Source organism: Bos mutus, chromosome 26 (assembly GCF_027580195.1).
Source record: "Bos mutus isolate GX-2022 chromosome 26, NWIPB_WYAK_1.1, whole genome shotgun sequence".
Taxonomy (NCBI): domain Eukaryota; kingdom Metazoa; phylum Chordata; class Mammalia; order Artiodactyla; family Bovidae; genus Bos; species Bos mutus.
In genome coordinates, this window is record NC_091642.1 from 30817193 (window position 1) to 30835907 (window position 18715).

General features: G+C 45.4%; 1 protein-coding gene across 1 annotated transcript in view; it reads right to left on the reverse strand.

The window, feature by feature from the left end:
- Positions 1–18715, reverse strand: part of ABCC2 (ATP binding cassette subfamily C member 2) — a 72518-nt gene that overhangs the window by 7411 nt on the left and 46392 nt on the right. Inside the window, exons 19-30 of the mRNA XM_005892063.3 lie at positions 16827–17007; positions 12789–12909; positions 12380–12515; positions 11310–11529; positions 11003–11157; positions 8705–8860; positions 7132–7331; positions 5262–5388; positions 3551–3652; positions 2879–3022; positions 1903–2061; positions 581–747 (exon numbers count right to left, since the gene is read on the reverse strand). Coding sequence (XP_005892125.2) covers positions 581–747; positions 1903–2061; positions 2879–3022; positions 3551–3652; positions 5262–5388; positions 7132–7331; positions 8705–8860; positions 11003–11157; positions 11310–11529; positions 12380–12515; positions 12789–12909; positions 16827–17007 — 1868 coding nt within the window. The remainder of the gene's footprint in view (positions 1–580; positions 748–1902; positions 2062–2878; positions 3023–3550; positions 3653–5261; positions 5389–7131; positions 7332–8704; positions 8861–11002; positions 11158–11309; positions 11530–12379; positions 12516–12788; positions 12910–16826; positions 17008–18715) is intronic.

Below are 18715 nucleotides of genomic sequence, written 5' to 3' on the forward strand. Positions count from 1 at the left end.
GAGAACTGACCACGAGTTTGTAGAAGGGAAAAACAGGTTGTCATAGGAGAAATGCCAGGTCAGCTTGTTAGCCAACAGGAACTGTGAAGTGTCAACAGGTATAGAAATGCTTTGAAACAGTAAAGAATTATGAAGCCAAGAGAATCTTGGTGTTGGGTTATGGTGTTACGAGGACCCTGCAGACTCCACGTCTCCATCATCCAGGTGCCCCTTAGACCAGGGCTTCTGGGCATCCTTTAGAACTCACACCTCCAGCAGTGCCTCACACCACTTACATCAGACTCTGGGGCTGGACCAGGCATCGGGGATTGTTTTCAGCCTGAGTGCACCTGAGAACCCGCACAAGGGCGGGATCTGCAAACTCACATTTGTAATGTCTCATGAGGGTTTGTTTATTAACAAAGGTTTTCAAGCACATACACTTCTGTTTTAATCTTCACAACAGGTTCCTTTTGTGCACTAGGAATTAGACCTGGAGAGTGAAAATTCTTTGCCAGATGCCACCAAGCACGAGCAACAGAAGGAGTGGTCCCCTTGCCGCCTCCACAGCCTGTGGGAGCAGTGGGTTATGAAACCTTACCTCAGGTTGTCACCACCCTCTGTCACTTCGTAGGACAACCCAGCTTGCAGGCCAGCCACAAAGGATTTGAGGTGAGAGAGCTCCAAGGCCTTCCAAATCTCCTCATCCGAGTAGTTGTTGAAGGGGTCCAGATTCATCCTCAGGCTCCCAGAGAACAGGATGGGGTCCTGCAAGTCGAGGGACCAGGCAGTTACTGGGGCCAGTGTCAGAAAAAGAACCAGGTCATTGTGGCCAAGAAAGCAGGCAGGACTGGTCTGAGATGGAAAGCTGGTTAGTGGTCAAGGTTCTGCACGATTTCCCTGATGACAGCTTTGAGCTAAACACAGCATTAAGGGGAGTCCTTGGGGGATATCCCTGGTGGTCCACTGGCTAAGACTACGATCCCAATGCAGGGAGGCCTGGGTTTGATTCCTGGTCAGGGAACTAGATCCCCCATGCTGCAACGAAGATCGAAGATCAAAAATCTTGAGTGCTGCAGCTAAGACCTGGTACAGCCGAATAAATAAAATATTTTTTGAAAATTAGTGGAGTCCTTGGTTTTGTTTTCATTCTAAAATTCATTTATAGATCTCCAAGTTTGCCTCAGCATCTCTTAAAAAGATGAGAGAAATATCCCACCCCTTCCACACACAGACTGAAAACTCATGGTGTGAATGAAGGTGGAGGGAATCAGGGCATGCACAGGAAAGGGTAGTGCAGTCACAAGAAAAGAATTTCTTGTGCTCTTGAAGAGGCTGCAGAAAAGTGTAAAAAGGGAGCAAACACCAGACCAGCCGAAGTCACCCCCAGACTTGGCTGCAGCGAGCAGAGGCAGACAGGTTCCGATGAGGACCACACACCCAGAGCCTCCAGGGCATTCTTGTTTGGAGGGGTCCAGAGAGCAAAGCTGCTGGGAAGACTTTCTTGCTGATACACTAACTGTTTCACTTACTGGCAAAAAATTGCTGCAGATTCCCTCCCCTCTCTTGTAACCACATCAGATGCAGAGAATAAAGCTTAATGGTTTCAAGCTTCAGTGGCAAAACTGCTAATGCTGATTGCAAAGGCCCTGCGAACCCTGATGGGCTACAGGTAATCATCTGCTCCCCTTGACTTCTGTTGTGATGCTGCCACCTACTGTTTAGATACTGAGTCACACAAGCATATTGCCCCCAAATGCAAAACTTCTTTTTGTTAAGTTCTGGAAGCACTGTATTTTAGGGAACTAGCTTAGGTATCCCAGGCAGACGACAGAAATGACACTGCTAAGTGAACATACATCGAGAAGATGGTGCAATGTTTCCTGTGGAACCAGCTGCAGGTGAGCACGTCCTAGAGTTTACCTGGGGGATGATGGTCAGTTTCTCTCGGAGGTCGTGGAGCCCAATGGAAGCAATGTCTACCCCATCAATGGTGATCTGGCCTCCTGCGGCCTCTAGGATTCTGAAGAGGCAGTTTGTCAGGGACGATTTCCCAGCTCCTGTCCGGCCTACCACGCCAATCTGTAAATACAGTTTTTTGCATGTTAGTTCATTGTGTAATTCTTGGGGACAACAATTTAGCCTGGGGCATTCATACTCACAAGTGGAAAAGACAGTGATTAGCTACTGCATCTCTTAAGATGTTAGACTGATTGTGGTTTTGGTGGGGAAAAAAAAAAGTGCCTAGATGTCAGAAAAGGATGGCCTTCCCACCCTACCCCTGACTTGTAGCTGGCTGACGGCTGCATTGACTACTGGAAATGTACACATTTGTTATAATTATTACTGGAAATTAATCGATTTTTAAGAATCTTGTTTAGACGTGAGGAGAAGGGAAGGACTGGGCCTGCCATCAGGTCTGAGAACGTGGACCTAAGCACATTACAGACCTAAGCACTGTTGCCCAGACAATTTTTTGGCCCTGTATCAGACCCCAAGTCCTCAGAGAACAAGAACACCATACTTTGCACACCAGAAGGAGAACCAGCCCACTCTCTCTGCAGGGACAACCTCCACACAGGCGTTCCACCAGTTCCTTCCCCAGGTCTGTGCTTCCTGACTTCCCCTCTGTAAGCCTTGAAGCTTATAGGAAATAAGCCCATCTGCCACAGGAGGAGAGGATGCCAGTTGGGAGGCAAGGGAGGGCTGAGCAAGAAAGCCCTTAGGAGCTTAGTAAGTCTGTTTGATCCTGTGTGGATATCCTGCCCTCTAGTGGTGGTACTGTGTCCCTACACCTCAAGGCATTGGAAGTGTTCCCACCCTCTCACTTCAACTGAATGAAGAAATGGTTTTCTATGTCCACAAGGACTCACTCAGGCCTTTCTTCAGCTCCACCTACCTTCTCCGTGCTCTTAATGTCACAGGTGATCCCTTTCAGTACCAGATCCAGCTCAGGTCGATACCGTACTTGGTAATTGCTAAACTGGATCTCCCCTTTGCTGGGCCAACCTTCTGGAGGTCTCTTATCAGTCACCCATGGTGCCTGGCCAGGAGACAGGAGGAGAAGTGCTTTACGTGGTGACAACTCACTCAACAATCCCCCCCTAGGATTCATGTCACAGAACAGAGTAAGTAGCAGTGTCCCAGCCACTTTTGAGCATCTGCTTTGAACAGACTGAACTAGACTGGTTCTTCCAGCCATTTCCTTCTTCAGGGCACCTTCCCGACCCATGGATCTAACCCAGGTCTCCCACATTGCAGGCAGATTCTTTACCATCTGAGCCACCAGGACGGCTGAGAAGGTTTATACCTTATTCAATTGAAACCCTAGGCTACGAGGTTGCTCTGAAAATGAAGCCACCATTTAACTTGATGCAATCCCAAGATGTGACTTCTCCCAAACAATTACCTATTCTAGGTTTAAAAAAATTAGGTCCTTTCTGTCTGAGCAAGGGAAACTTCCAGAGAACCTTTATGACCCTGTGTGAAATCTCTAGATAGATGCATTCTCAAAGCATCAGCTTTTTTTTTTTTTTGGCCTTGTTCCTGGGTTCCTCTGATTCCTCCTTACCTCGTTTTCCACATTTATGTACTCGGTTATTCGCTCAACAGCCACAATGTTGGTCTCTATTTCTGACGTCATCCTCACTAGCCAGTTCAGGGTTTGTGTGATCTACAGAGAAACCAGAAGATGATCATCTGAGGCTTAAACCAACCCAACTAGTCAAACCACAAATTCAATCTAGTGCCTCCTCGGTACCTAGCACTAGCTCTACAAGACAGCAAGGAGGAGGATAAGAGACAATCCACACCTCCTTGGAGGAGGAAATGAGGCCAGTGCATTGAATGGTGGGAGGACCATTGAATGCTCAACTCTGTGGTGCTCACAGGAAAGACACCAGGGGCTTGGAGTGGCCTGGCACCAGAACTGAGGCTAGATAGGCTGGCTGTTAGTGCAGTGGTACTCGAACTTGGCTCTCCCACCTATAAGTCATTAGAGTTTAGGGGTAGCATTCCAATGAGGGAAGCATAAGGAAAGACATGGGGTAGGAACAGGCCTTCTAAAAGCTGCTGCCTTTCTCTGCTCTCAATTAACAACAGCTCGATTGAGAAGCCAACCCTCAAGGTGGGACATCCACATGGACCCCTGTCCTCTGTTACCCCAGTAAATTCAAGTGCCTTCCTGCCATTACAGAGATAAATCTAACCAACAGGGAGACGGCTGTCATGACCTGGGCCAGAGTCCAGGGCATCTGTGGGTCACTCAGAGGCAAGCTTCTCAGATGCAGTCTTCCTACAGGCAAAAACACAGGCCTGGCACATACTCTCAGGAATCTTTGTTGAGCACATGGTAGGTAGAGACAGGAAAGCTCAGGAGGCTGGGGACTAAGGGCAACCACTTGGCGTCGGCTGGACCATATGAACTGTTGATATTTGAACGATGTTCTTTGGTTCAGTCTAATAGTTCTCCAACTCTTTGCCCTGTCTGTCCTAGGTTAATAAGCCTAGAACTGAGGGGATGAAAGGGCAGTGGCACAAGGAACCCGGTGATTCTGGTGAATGACAGAGTCCTCTTCCACCATGATCACCTTTGGGTCTTATGGACTCCAACTGAAAACAGCGCCATGTAGACCCTGCTGGTGGCTATGCAGACCCCCAAAATATTAGTTCAGAAAGTTTCCACAAAAGATGGCCAGATGACTCATTAAATGAGTATTATTTATTAAACTTTTACTGTGGTGCCAGTCTCTGTCTTAGGCGGTAAGAAATAATGTCTGATATTTATCCCTTAGTCAAGTGGGGGATGCATTATATAGTTCTATTAGACTCTCTCTTCTTCATTAAAGTGAACTCCAATTATTCTGTGATTTAACAAAATAAACGTAGAAGTTACTGTTCAAAAGACTTTCTGGTTACTGCTATATTATAAAAGAAATAGTTATTTTTTCTTTCGACTATAATCAAGAGGCAAAGAGATGGGAAACTATTAGATTGAATCACGTGAGATTGCTTTCTTAACTCCCCAGGGCAACAAAATATATATCCAGTTTCCCAGATGACACCGGCACCTACTTAGAAAGGTTAAGGAGCATGTCCATGGGTTACACATTAGTAAGAGATGGAGACAGGGTTTGAACCTCAGTCTCTCCTGGTCTATCTGGATCTAAAAAGGAATCCAGAGCGTGGACTCCATGGTATATCCTAGACTAATTCTTAGTCTAGGATATACCATGCATTTAAGAATAATGCATTAGTTCAACCAAACTCCCAACCAGACTCACATTAAGTGCATTGGACAGAACAAAGCCCACAGTGTCCCCACTTAGGTTATTTCTATAAATAACCATCATCAAGGATGCAAAGAAGACGATCAGGTTCCCAATCAGCTCCAGACGAACCGCAAGCCACCTGGAGGGCAACAGAACCAGAGAAAGAGGTGTCACTGAGAGGTGTCAGCTTCCTTACCTTACCCAGCAAGTGCGGGGTTCCCAGAGCATTCTGAGAGGGCTTGAGTTGGTAGGACTGTCTTCTTAGGAGGTGCCTCAGTTTAACTATGACATGTTTTCCTAAAGTCTTTTAAATTTTGGATTTTGGAAAATAAATTGCATTTTTAAAGATACTGGAAGAGTTTGCTAAACTAAGGGAATCCTATATTTCAGTGCCTCCCAAACTTGCCAAATCATAAGAATCATCTGGTGGCAATTGTTAAAAATATACAGATTTGTGCCAAAAATTCATGGACTCTTCCCCAGGAGATTCAGGGAATGACTTTTAGGAATCTGCATTTTAAAAAATGTTCCAAATGAGTTCTTTTGATTAGGCAAGGTAAACAACGGCATAAAGAATTCATATGTAAGGTTAGAAAGAAGTCACCACAGGAAAGTTCAATGTACCCTGTCTGATTTCATGATTTTAAAAAGATGGAGAAAAAATAGGAGGTGGAGAGAAGTTAGGTAAGAACTGATAACAGAGAGATATGTTGGGCTTTGTAGAGAACTGAATAGTATATAGATTGATGCAATTTATAAAAACTGACTTTCCCAGTAAAATGTGCTTTCCCAAATTTGTACAAATAATTCTAGCACACCTACAAATAAATATGATACATATTTTACAAGGGGCATCCAACAGAAAAATTGCTCTTTCCTTCTTGGAAATTATCTAAGATATAAAAGATCTTTACAATCAAATTTCTGACCTCTTCACGTTCCAAATAATACTAAGCATCATTAGCCTGCCCTTCACAGTGCAAGACAGTGTAGAAACCACTCAAGGGCTTTCATTTCCTGAAAAAGATCTTCCTCCTCCAAGGACACGCCAAGGTCTAATGAAGCTGGAGGAACCAAGACTGCACAGCCTTTTTGGATTTACCTCACAGGATTTGAGTTTTTCATTTCTGTCATTACTGATTTTACCCAAAATTTTGCAGCTCTCCTCCCTCCAACTTCTGCTTCTTTCCCACCTCCAATAACTGTCCTGCCTATGGACAACCACACATCCACTCTGGGAAGCAAACAGAATGTCTGGTTCACCCAGCACTTGGACAGAATCTGTGTTACAAAATGCTGAGCAGTGTCATGTAACTTCCTCCATAAGCCCATGAGATAGGTTGTGATCCAGCCATTGTAAAAAAAAAAATAATAATAATAATAATAATGAGATTTTCCTGAGGGGTCAAGACAATTCCCCTAGCTCGGGAAGTAGCAGAGCAGATACAGGGACCAGTCTGACTCTGAAGCTTATGCTTTCTCCTCTCTTCCCACACAATAGGCGTGTTTGCTGCTGCTGCTGCGTCTCTTCAGTCGTGTCTGACTCTGTGCGACCTCATAGACGGCAGCCAACCAGGCTTCCCGTCCCTGGGATTCTCCAGGCAAGAACACTGGAGTGGGTTGCCATTTCCAAAGTGAAAAGTGAAAGTGAAGTCACTCAGTCGTGTCCGACTCTAGCGACCCCATGGACTGCAGCCTACCAGGCTCCTCCATCCATGGGATTTTCTAGGCAAAAGTACTGGAGTGGGGTGCCATTGCCTTCTCCGTGTTTAGCCAGAGTGAATTTCACATTTTGGGCCACGCCTACCCTCCCACAGCTAATGTCAAATGCGCAGAACTCCAAAGCACACATATCTGGGTGAATATCTGGGGGCAGTCTCACCTGTTGGAGGTAATCCAAGAAAAGACACATTTCTGGTTGGTGTCAATCGCTGTCTCACTTTGCTTTAGAAATCGCTGCTGGTGCTCAAAGGCGCGGATAACAGACAAGCCTGACACAGTCTCACTGAAGTGAGAGTATATTGGGGACCTGGTGACAGAGTCCAGTCGTCTCAACTGGCGGGAAGTAGCCACATAAAATATCTGGACCCAAAAAAGTGAAGAATCTGTCACAGATCATATCACATATGCTGTTACCTCTTCCCTGGTGGCCGTGACCAACATTCATTACTCTGAGGCCAGAGCCAACATCTGAACAAGAGGCAGCTCTGATCTGGTCTCTCACTAGGGGAGAGATGAGAGAGGCTCAGAGGAAGAGGACGATGCGAGGATCTGGGGTTGGTGGGGAACAGGGGAGCATGAAAGCAAGACACTCTGCCACAGCCCTAGAGGCTGGAGTATTCCAAGGAATTTTGTCAGCCTAATCCATATGCTCCCAAGAATCTGCACATATTTCTTTTTTGCACATATTCCTAAATGACAGTAGTGATAAAAATGGTCTTTTTTTTTTTTTTTTAGAAAAATGGTCTCTAAAGGGATAAATGCAGCTGTGAAACAAGGGGTTCGGAAAGGAGAGATGGGCAATAAATGGCTTAAGAAAGGTATGCTGATGCATGCGTGCTAAGATGCTTCAGTCATGTCTGACTCTTTGTGACCCCATGGACTGTAGCCTGCCAGGCTCCTCTGTCCATGGAATTCTCCAGGCAAGAATACTGGAGTGGGTAGCCATTCCCTTCTCCAGGGGATCCAACCCCCCTGGGTCTCCTGCACTGTAGGTGAATTCTTTACTGTCTGAGCCACCAGGGAAGCCCAGAGGATTTGCTGAAATAAGGGAAGAGCCAGGCATGCGAGAGTCAGAATTCAAAATGTTATACATGGAAGTTTCCTCAAATATCCTGCCTCTTATTTGTTGATTTGTTACTAACAGAGATGACAGTGTACCTGAGGAACTCAACACACAGCCCAGCAGTGTAAACTTACCACAGCCACAAGGCTGCCCTTCGCTGAAGGGCTTCAGGATTGGTTTCTCAAGGTGATCAATTTATCCCAAAGGTAGCTGCTGGGACAAGAATTCTCTCTACAGCTTCCTTCCCCTCATTCCTTCCCCTTATTGCAGGCATGGAGCCCTTTCTACTTGTTCTAGTTTTTCTTGAGGCTTGGCTATCAAACGACTTTTGCCCTCAAGACCACACTGGAATTGAGCCTGAACACCCCCCCACCCACCCACCGCCCCGCCACAGACACCCCAGTGAAAGGAGAACTGCCCTGAAGTGAAGAGACTGGGCTCCTGCTGAGGCACATCTCCAAGTAGATCAACCTAAGCCAACCAAGGAAGCGGCCTTAGCACACCTCTTCTGGAAGCCACCGACAACCTCACCATTGTGAAGACGGTATGTTAATATCTGACTCAATGACAAAGATGCTCGAGGGGTGGGGAGTGACTAGCCATAAACCCAAGAGAAGAACTTAAGCATTTATGAGGAGAAGAAGGGAAACCTAGCCATTTCCAAACCTACCTGAACAGACACATAAATGATGCCAAGAGGAATGATGACGACGACGAAGATGGGAGTGGCCAGGCAGATCATGACCAGCGTGCTGATGATGCCCAGGAAGCACAATACCCAGCTGCGTAAAGACATGGGGAGGGTGTCATCCACTGTGGAGATATCCTAGGGACACAGGAGGAGAGATGGTGTGCTCATGAATGCCTGGGACATTTGACACCTTCTCAGTTGCGGTAGGGAATTTGCTTAGTCACATCAGAATGCAAGTAACTGTCCAGGGTTGAGAGAAAAAAAGAAACCCTCACCATTAGTTCTGTGAAGATTTCTTTTGACCCTCAACTGGTATAAATTCTCCATCCTTCCTTCCTCCCCTACTTTAATCTCCTCTTAAGGGCTCAGCCATCTGCTCCAGAGGACCCAGAATCTAATTCTCCTTTACGGTCTGAGCCACCTCCCTCACAAAACTCACTATACAATTAATGATAGTTTCCTTTTTCCCATATTCCAAATAAATAATGATATATATTATTATATATAATATATATTTTATATTTACAAAATGTATATATAATTTATTATACATGTTTAACATATATAATATGTATTATTATACCTATATACATATTATATATATAAATAATTATATGTGTATATACATAATTAATCTTCTGAAAAAGAAAACACAGATATTGAGTTACTTAGGCAACAGTCATATTTTGCTAACTGTTTTTGCATGAAGAAGGAAACCATCATTAATTGTATGCTGAGTTTTGTGGTGGAGGTGACTCAGACCATAAAGGAGAGTTAGATCCCAGGTCCTCTGGACCCAATGGCTGAGCCTTTAAGAAGAGATGGAGGTAGGGGAGGAAGGAAGGAAGGAGAATCTATGCCAGTTAATGGTCAAAAGTAATCTGCACAGAACTGATAGTGAGAACTTCTTTTTTTCTCTCAACCCTGGACACAGTTATGAGGAGGGCATGGAAACCAACTCCAGTATTCTTGCCTGGAGAATCCCCATGGACAGAGAAGCATGATGGGCTACAGTCCATAGGGCCACAAAGCGTCAGACACGACTGAAGTGTATGAGCATGCATAATACATATATACATTACAACATTGGAAAAGAGTGTGCAATCTTTGCAAAATTCCTGTGAGAAATCTCCCCATCCAAAATGATGTCCTTTTTAAGGCTCTATGAAAGAGCAGAAAGCCGATGTAAATTGTCTCCAATGACATCATGCCCACCATTTTTATTGCAGAGGAAGGTGACAAGTGGGGGCCAGCCCACTTTTGAAGCAGTCGCCATGTCCCCAAAACCTGGCTGTGGGCTGGGAGCTAGACTTTCTGTGTCTGCTACAAGACCAAACACATAAGGGCTCAGAGTTGCTAAGACATTATTAAAAATGTGCACCTTCCTCTACAAACAGAAGTTTGAAAACTCTCTTGGTGATAATTGAATATTACTCTGAATTGTCTGGTTTCCTCTGTTCCTGAAATTTCCGTCTCATATTCATTAAGAAGCAATGAGTTCAGTCTGGTGCATGGTAGAGAGCCATCTATGACCTTTGCATCCATTGAGCATCTCAATCCCCAGGACAGTCCTTGGCTCATAGAAGGTACCCAGTAAATGTTGAATGAACAAATGCTAAGGGTTCTAGAATCTGCAGCCGATGGAGACAGTGTTCCAGAACTCCATTCAAATCACAAGATTCCATAATCCAGACCTCGTTTACTTATTTGTAAAGCATCAAAGATGGGAGTTTCAGGACTGGAAGCAGCGACCAAGCAAGGGTTGCCCCGCAGTCACAACCATGACTCTGTTTTCACCTGTGTTTTTCCCTCTGCAGAGTAATCCTTCACATCCCGCTGCCAGCACCACCGGCCCACCCCCGCCCCCATCTCTCTGGCTAACTTCTACCACTTAAATTTCACCTTTTCTGACCTTTCCCACCCTCGGTCATCCAGACGCAGCCGGTACCTCTTTTCCTGTCACTCTTTCACACTCCCAGAAGGCCACTGTGCGCATTGTTGTTCCTGGCTTCCCCGCACTCTATCAACATCCTTTATTTCCTTGGCCGTCTTCCTCACTCATTGGTGCCCTACTTACAGGGCCACAGTGGTTCATCCCTGTATCCCCAGGACCCTTAGTACCACATACAAGGTTATTCCGGAAACATCTGCATGCTGAGTGGGACCAAAGAACTGGAACTGCCCAGCGTTGTCTAGGGGAAAATGAGAATTCTTTCCCTGTCAGAAACAGAAAGATCCTCAGCCATAAATGCGTCTTACAGCCCTTGAGATACTTACACCAGCAAACCTGTTCACTATCCGACCTATGGGTGTTGTGTCAAAAAAACTCATGGGTGCTCGAAGGATATTGTTCAGCAGTTGCTTGTGAAGGATGTTTGATGCATGGTTGCAACCATAGACACTCCAGATATTCGCTATGAACACAAAGAGACCTAGAAATGGAAGCAGTGTAGTCAGCACCGTGCACAGGGAGCCCGGGAGACTTGCGCCAGCGACACAATGGCAAATGCTTTCCCGAGTCGAGGCAAAGTAAGTGGACCCGGTAGACTGTCGCAGGGACAGCTGCTGTAGCCATCACACATACCTTGTGCGACTCCCAGAGCTCCATAGACGCCAACTCTCAGGTCCCTCTGAGAGGATGGATAGTTGGTGCCATTGTATATTTTAGAGTCGCTGGTCCAAGCACTGAGCCAGAGGTTTGATCCAATAAAAGCCACATAATAGATCACAAACCCCAAGAGGATGAAGACTATCGAGCACCATCCTATTGCTTGTAGGTATTTCAGGTAGATGGAGAACTTCACCTGCAAAGCCCCCACCTCAGTGTTAGCAGAATTCCTACTGGCATTTTGGGTTTACCTGCTGGCTCAGATGGTAAAGAATCTGCCTGCAATACAGGAGACTCGGATTCAACCCTGGGTTGGGAAGATCCCTTGAAGAATGGAATGGCAACCCACTCCGGGATTCTTGCCTGGATAATCTCCTGGACAGAGGAGCCTGGCAGGCTACAGACAATGGGGTCGCAAAGAGTTGGACACAACCGAGCAACTAACACACACCATTGACTTTTGGTGAGGAATTACCAGAATATCAATCATGGGGGAATGCAGTGCTTTGGAAAAGTGGATAGCAGGTAGCAAAATTTGGTAAGGGATCACATTTCTATATGGGCAAGATAATAATCAATGCTGAAATATAATGCAGAGTGAATAACCATCAGATTATTAATGAATTTCTAGATGAAATTAAGAGGAACAGATATAAAAACAGTGGGACAGATAAGGCTATACCACAGACCTTGCTTTATTAATGTTTAAGACCTTAAATTTAAGAGCTTGGTCTTAAGTTTTATTAATATGAACTGTGTGCTATGAGCTTGATAGATTGGTATTCTCTGGCTCCCAGAATTGCATCTCATTTTTGTTGTTTTCACTACGTGAAGTGTGGTATGAAGATATTCACAGGACATGTGTCATTCTTCATGGAAATACGATTTGATAAAGCGCCTAGAGCCTCTGCTAACATTTCAATGATAAATTTAAAGACGGGCAGAGCACATAAGGCATATTCCTCTATAGATATGTATTCAAAGCATCAAAGTTAAAAAGCCTTCTATCGCCTCTAACGGATGGTACTTTTTACTGTGGCATTCACCTTTCCAGTTTGTACAAATTCCTTCTTAATGAGCTTTTGTCCTCTCACTGGCTCTTCCTCTTCCTTCAGGATGTTCGCATTCCGAATTTTCAAGGAGTCTTCTAAGGACTTCAGATGCCTGCTACTGGACCGAGATCTGAAAGATTGAGAGGGGAAGTTTTCCTTCCAAGCGTCTTCTTGGAGGCAGGTGTCACAGTCGCTCTGTGCATATCACAGTGCACTTCAGAGCAGATGATCACAGGGGAAATGCACCGCCCCACCCTACTCCCCATGCTCAGAAGCAAAAGGAGAGCTGGGAGCATCCATGTAGACACTCAGGGAAAAAAAAAGAGAAAGAGAATGATCAAGGGGAACTATGGAAGTAATGGGGGCTGCCCCCCATTACTGGCCAGCTGAACAGATGACCAACCTGCAGCTCAGCGTTCGATGAAGATCGTTCTCTCTTTTCATGGACAGGGAGGCCACGTCCTCTGGGATTTCCTCCACACTGGGCACCAGCCCACAGTCATCATCTTCACTGTCCTCATTGACTAGGAGACACATCAAAGGTTAGGGAGAGAGCTGCACAGAGCTGCCACAGCCCCATGAACAAGGAGAGAAGTCTTTTCTGATCTTGTTGGCCTTGACAAGAGATCTCAGACGTACATATAGGTTGGAATCTTTTAACTCCATAAATACTATTTATTAGGGCATCTCTTTGAGAAATACCAGAATAAAGGAAAGATGAGTTAATATTTCACTGGAAGAGAAAAGGCAAAACGAAGAATATTTCCAGAAACTTCTAAGTTCCTTTGGAGCAGGAAAGAGCTGTTAAGGATTATAGGAGACAAACAGTAGAGTCATAATCCCCAGAACTGACTAAAAAGGTGAGTGCAAATTTAAAATGTTCTGCTTGAAATTCAAATAATTTAAAGCATTTTTAAAAAGCATACCCTGAAAAGGTAAAACAGCTTGGGCTGTGAAAATAGTAATGACCTCCAGAAATTGAGACTTCTGTAAAAGCAATGAGCATAATGGCCAGAAATTATCAAAACCACATTTTCCATAACTTTGAAGTTAACCAAAGGCTTTCAAAAATCCAAGGAACATTTACTTAAGAAAAAAGGCTAAATCTCAGAAAGAACAGTAACCTTTGTAATAGTTTAATTTACTGTATTTCCATTGCCCTCTCCTTAGATCTGCTGTAGTCTAGAAAACCAACAGCAAACCAATTACAATTATTGTAACCTCGCAGCTACTGGAGGGAACAGTGTGGGTTCAGAACACGCCCAAAACCTCATTGCTGGACAACTGTCATTATTGACCACTCTAGCAGTCCTCTGGAAAACCCCATTCACAGGGCTTGTCTTTACTGGGCCTTGGAGTTGGCTCTAATAATCAGCAGTTGTTGTTTAACATCTCAGCTGCCTGTGTCAGTGATAACAGTTGGGGCAAATAAGAAACCGACCAAGAACTTAACAAAAATCTGGGGAATAAGATATTCATAGGAGTTTTGATCTCTTCAATATATTCCTAGCAATCAAGTATGTCGTACATATGTGTAGGGTTGCACACCTACCCAAGAAAGACTTGAGAATGTCTTATTCCCTTAACTCTGGCTTAACTTCAGACTCTGGGCAAGCAGGCAACAAAGACTGACACGGAACTGTAAATTGCCTGCTGGCTTGTTAAAAAGACAGGGCCCCCACCCCTCATTCCCACAGAGCCTCTCAGCAAAGGCTGAGTGACGTATTGGTTGCAGGCACTTAAGGAAACCTCTGACCTCTTGGTCATTATCTGACCACTAAGCCAACCAAGCAGGAACGTCAATGACCACATGAAATAAAAAATATAGACTTAACAGAATTAGTTTGGGAAACCAAACATTAGGAGGAACAACAACAACAAGCCCTGGTGGAGGAAGGAGAGGAGAGAGCTTGTATTTCCAGAATTGTTAAACTAATTAAAATGATCAGTTTTCAGCAAAAAGTGAGACATACAAGGAAGCAGGAAAGTATGGGGTTGTACACAGGAGAAAAAAAAGATGGTCAACAGAAACTGTATTCAAGGAAGCACAGGTGTTGGACTTACTGACAAAGATTTTAAATCAGCTATGATAAATATGCTCAAAAAACAACAGGAAACCTTGTCTCAAGATCTAAAGAAGTGAAAAGAAAGTGTTGGTCACTCAGTCATGTCCGACTCTTTGTGACCCCATGGATTGTAGCCCACCAGGCTTCTCTGTCCATGGAATTCTCCAGGCAAGAATACTGGAGTGGGTTGCCATTTCCTTCTCCAGGGAATTGTCCCCACCCAGGGATTGGATCTGGGTCTCTAAAGGAACGTTCTCACCAAATAGAGAACATCTCTATTAGGCCCACTGGGATGGGCCCCTAATCCAATACGTCTGATGTCCTTGTGAAAAGGGGAAGTGTGGACACAAATGCACATAAGAGATAAAACCATGTGAAGACGAAGGCAGAGGTGGATGTTGTGTATCTATAGCCAAGAATGCCAAAGACTGCCAGCAAACCACAGAAACTCGGAGAAAAACCTGGAGTAGATCCTTCCCTGTTGCCTTCAGAAGGAACAAATCCTGTTGACACCTTGATTTTGACTTCTCACCTCTACAACAGTGAGTGACAGTACATTTCTGTTGTGTAAGACACCAAATTTGTAGTGTTTTGTTACAATAGCTAATTAGGAAACACTTAGCCAACACTGCCCTCTTGCCCTTTCCTTTCTTCTACCGTCTGGGGTCTGTACCTTGAGCCCTGGAAACCACACAATAGCCTGCCAGGCACTGCGGCTTACACAACTTCTCAGAAATGGCCCATCAGCGTGTCCCAAAATGAGGGTTTGCAAACTCTCTCTGTACACAAAAGACAGGATTTTTCAAAGGGGCCATCTACCCATGGGGGTTTAGATAAACAGAACTCAGATCCAGGCAAATCAGAAGAAAAAAGTTGAGAATTAAAATGAGAAACCTGTGCAGGTTGTGGTGATGTGGTTGACTGAGCAGTAACTCAGGGGGATCCAGCATCAGACCCTGCCCTTTGCTGGAGACCAGTTCCCAGGCAGGTGCTTTTTGTTTTCTCCAGGCCAATCCCCAGAGCACATAAAGGCTGATGGAAAGCTCTGACCCCTTCCTTCCTGCTGGTCTCCCTGCCCAACTTTCCTGGGCTGGCTCCCAGTCCCCGTAGCCCGCACCATCCTAAGGTCACCTAAGGCACCAAAGGTCAGTCTTTGTTTCTGACCACTCTTTGTTTCTTGCCAGTGTTTGTAGACTTTTCTGGTTTAGGCTTTTCTTTCCGACTCTTGTGGTTTAAAACTATCACATATTTCTGACCTCAAGGCTTGAATGTGCTCCCACTTCCAGGCTCTGAAGTTTCTGCCTCTTCTGATTGACTCTTAGAATGCCCTTGCAGATCTTACTTTCTCAGTGCTGACCTCCTGTTGGTAATTGCCACCTGAAGCAGATACCCAGAACCATGCCTGGGATGACTGCTGGCAGGTTCTTGGGAGGGACCTCAGAGACCAGGGCTCCATTACTGCCTGGAACTAACCCGTGACCCCAGCGGTCCGGTATTAGGTAGGGCCATTCCTGTGGTGTACTGCGAGACTACGCACCTGCCATGACTCTGTTCTGGTTTGAAGCACCCAGTGGTGTTTGGTATGTTAGTCAAATCCTTTGTTAGGGCTTAGCAGTGATTTAGCAGTTCACTATTAATACCAGGTATTACGAAGCTATCCAGGAAGTGATTTAATGAGTTTGGATAGGTAGGGTGGAATACGTGAACCAGGGCATTCCCTAAAAGGGGGTCACTCCTGCCCCTGGTGTCTCTCCCACAAGAGCTAATCACCCCATACCTCCAGTTATCTTCTAACTGAACTGAAAGTCACTCAGCCATGTCCGACTCTTTGCAGCCCCATGGACTATATACAGTCCATGGAATTCTCCAGGCCAGAATACTGAAATGGGTAGCCTTTCCCCTCTCCAGGGGATCTTCCCAACCCAGGGATTGAACCCAGGTCTCCCGCATTGCGGACGGATTCTTTACTAGCTGAGCCACAAGGGAAGCCCAAGAATACTGGAGTGGGTAGCCTATCCCTTCTCCAAGGGATCTTCCTGACCCAGGAATCAAACTGCGGTCTCCTGCATTGAAGGCAGATTCTTTACCAACCAAACTATCAGGGAAGCCCTATCTTCTAAAGAGTAACCTATGACTGCATGTCAGAGGCCAGATGAGCCGGATGGGCCCCTATTTTGGCTCACATAAAAAATGTCTGTGTTTGTTTCTTTACAGAGACACAAAACACAGAAAGAACAGATATTGGATCTCTGGCTAATTCACCTCCACATTTAGTTCACTGAGTGCTGAGCAGGTCAGCAGGCAAATAGTGGTAGTTTTCTACTCCCGTCCCTTCCACATCTGAGTTCTATCCTGTCCCAATCCTCTTCACATACCTGTGGCCTCATCTTCGGGACCCGTCTGTTTCACAAATGTCTTCAGATTCTTAGCAAACAATCCTTTATTGGCCAGCAGAGTGCTGTAGGATCCCTTTTCCATGATGGTGCCATTCCCCACAACCACAATCTCATCCACTTGGGGAAGAAAGTGAATGCTGTGTGTCACCAAGATTCGAGTCTGTAAAAATAACAGTAAGTTGTGCTGACGATCCTGTGACCACCTTCTTTAGCTTACTCTTGAAAAGGAAAAACAGAGTCACTGTGGGGCTTTGCTTCCAAATGTGGCTCTGACCACTTGACCTCTTTATTTTACTTCCTCTTTACTTCCCAGCATCTCATCCTAAAATCTGACCCTGTGTGTACAATGAGACTGTCATCATGAATATATTCAGTTATTTTTCTGTAGTGACAATGAGGTTTGCCCTGCACACATTTCCCTCCAGCTTTCTGGGCAGCCAAGAGTTAGGCTTAGGGATGTCACTTGAGATCAAGGGCTATCAATACAACTGAGGCACACAAAATTAACTGCCCTCTCACTAACCAGCAAACCACTGATCCAACAAGAACTGCCCAGATTATTTTAGCACGTTAGAAACATTACAGGGCAGGGAGCTTTGGCCCAGGACCTCCCCGATGTGGAGGACTTGGCACTCCTCGTATTGTTGTCTATTTATGGATCACACTGACTCCTGACACAGGGATTCCACTCAAAGAAAGATGAACACTTGCAGATGAGTAATGAGGCTCACATAGGGTCATGGTATTGAGATGAGCCTCTGGAGCAATATCCCAAGCCCACTGCCTCTGCTTTCTACAGACAGCCCCACAGACACTAGGTCACTCGTATCATGAAGATGCAGGAGATGCCCATCTTTGAGTCTCAGCTCAAAGCCAACCCTTTTGGTAGCCTTTCCTGAGTCCCCAGGCAAGAACTGGGTATTTCTCCAATGTTTCCTCTGTAGTTTGTATGTTGTTGGGGTTTAGCTGCTAAGTCATGTCTGACTCTTTTGCAACCCCATGAACTGTAACCCGCCAGGCTCTTCTGTTCCTGGGATTTCCCAGGCAAGAATACTGGAGTGTGTTGCCATTTCCTTCTCCAGGGGCATCTTCCCAACCCAGGAATCAAACTTGAGTCTCCTGCTTTGCAGGCTGATTCTTTACCACTGAGCCACCTGGGAAACCCACCAGACAGTAGTTTGTATAGATTGCCATTAAAAATAATCCTTGTGTTATAATATTATGGCTTGCTTTTTGATATGTCTGCCAGTTAGATAAGTCACTTGAGAGCAGAGATGAGAACTTTTCATCTGCTTGCCCAGTCTTTGCAATGAACCAGGCCCAGAGTGGGTATTCAGTTCAAGAATGAATGCAGCCAATTGTCTTTAAGGACAGAAACCAGGACCAAAAATAGGAGGGAAAGTGAGTTCCTGTTGACTCACTGATCCGAGAGAGGCAAAAGGCCTCAGAGGGACAGCCGCCCTACCAGCCTGAGTGGACGCATTCAAAAAAATCTTGAAGGGAACAAGCCAAACACAAGATAGAGTGCTGCCAGCCCGCACTCTACACTTGCTGCTGGAGGGAGTACTTGTGGAGAATTCCTATGCTCTCCCAGTACCTTCATGTTCTCACCAACCCAGAAGCTCTCGGAACCTCCTTATTCAAGTGATTTTATAATCCAGCCTCTTGCCCATCTTTCTCTCTCCAGAGGCTGGTGTTTGGGGCTGAAAATTCCAGCCCTCCCATCACTTGTCTCCCATCACAAGTGGACTCATGTCCACATGAGTTTGAACAAGCTCCAGAAGATGGTGAAGGACAGGGAAGTCTGGCATGCTGTAATCCATGGGATTGCAGAGTTGGACACAATTTAGCAACTGAACAACAAGTTC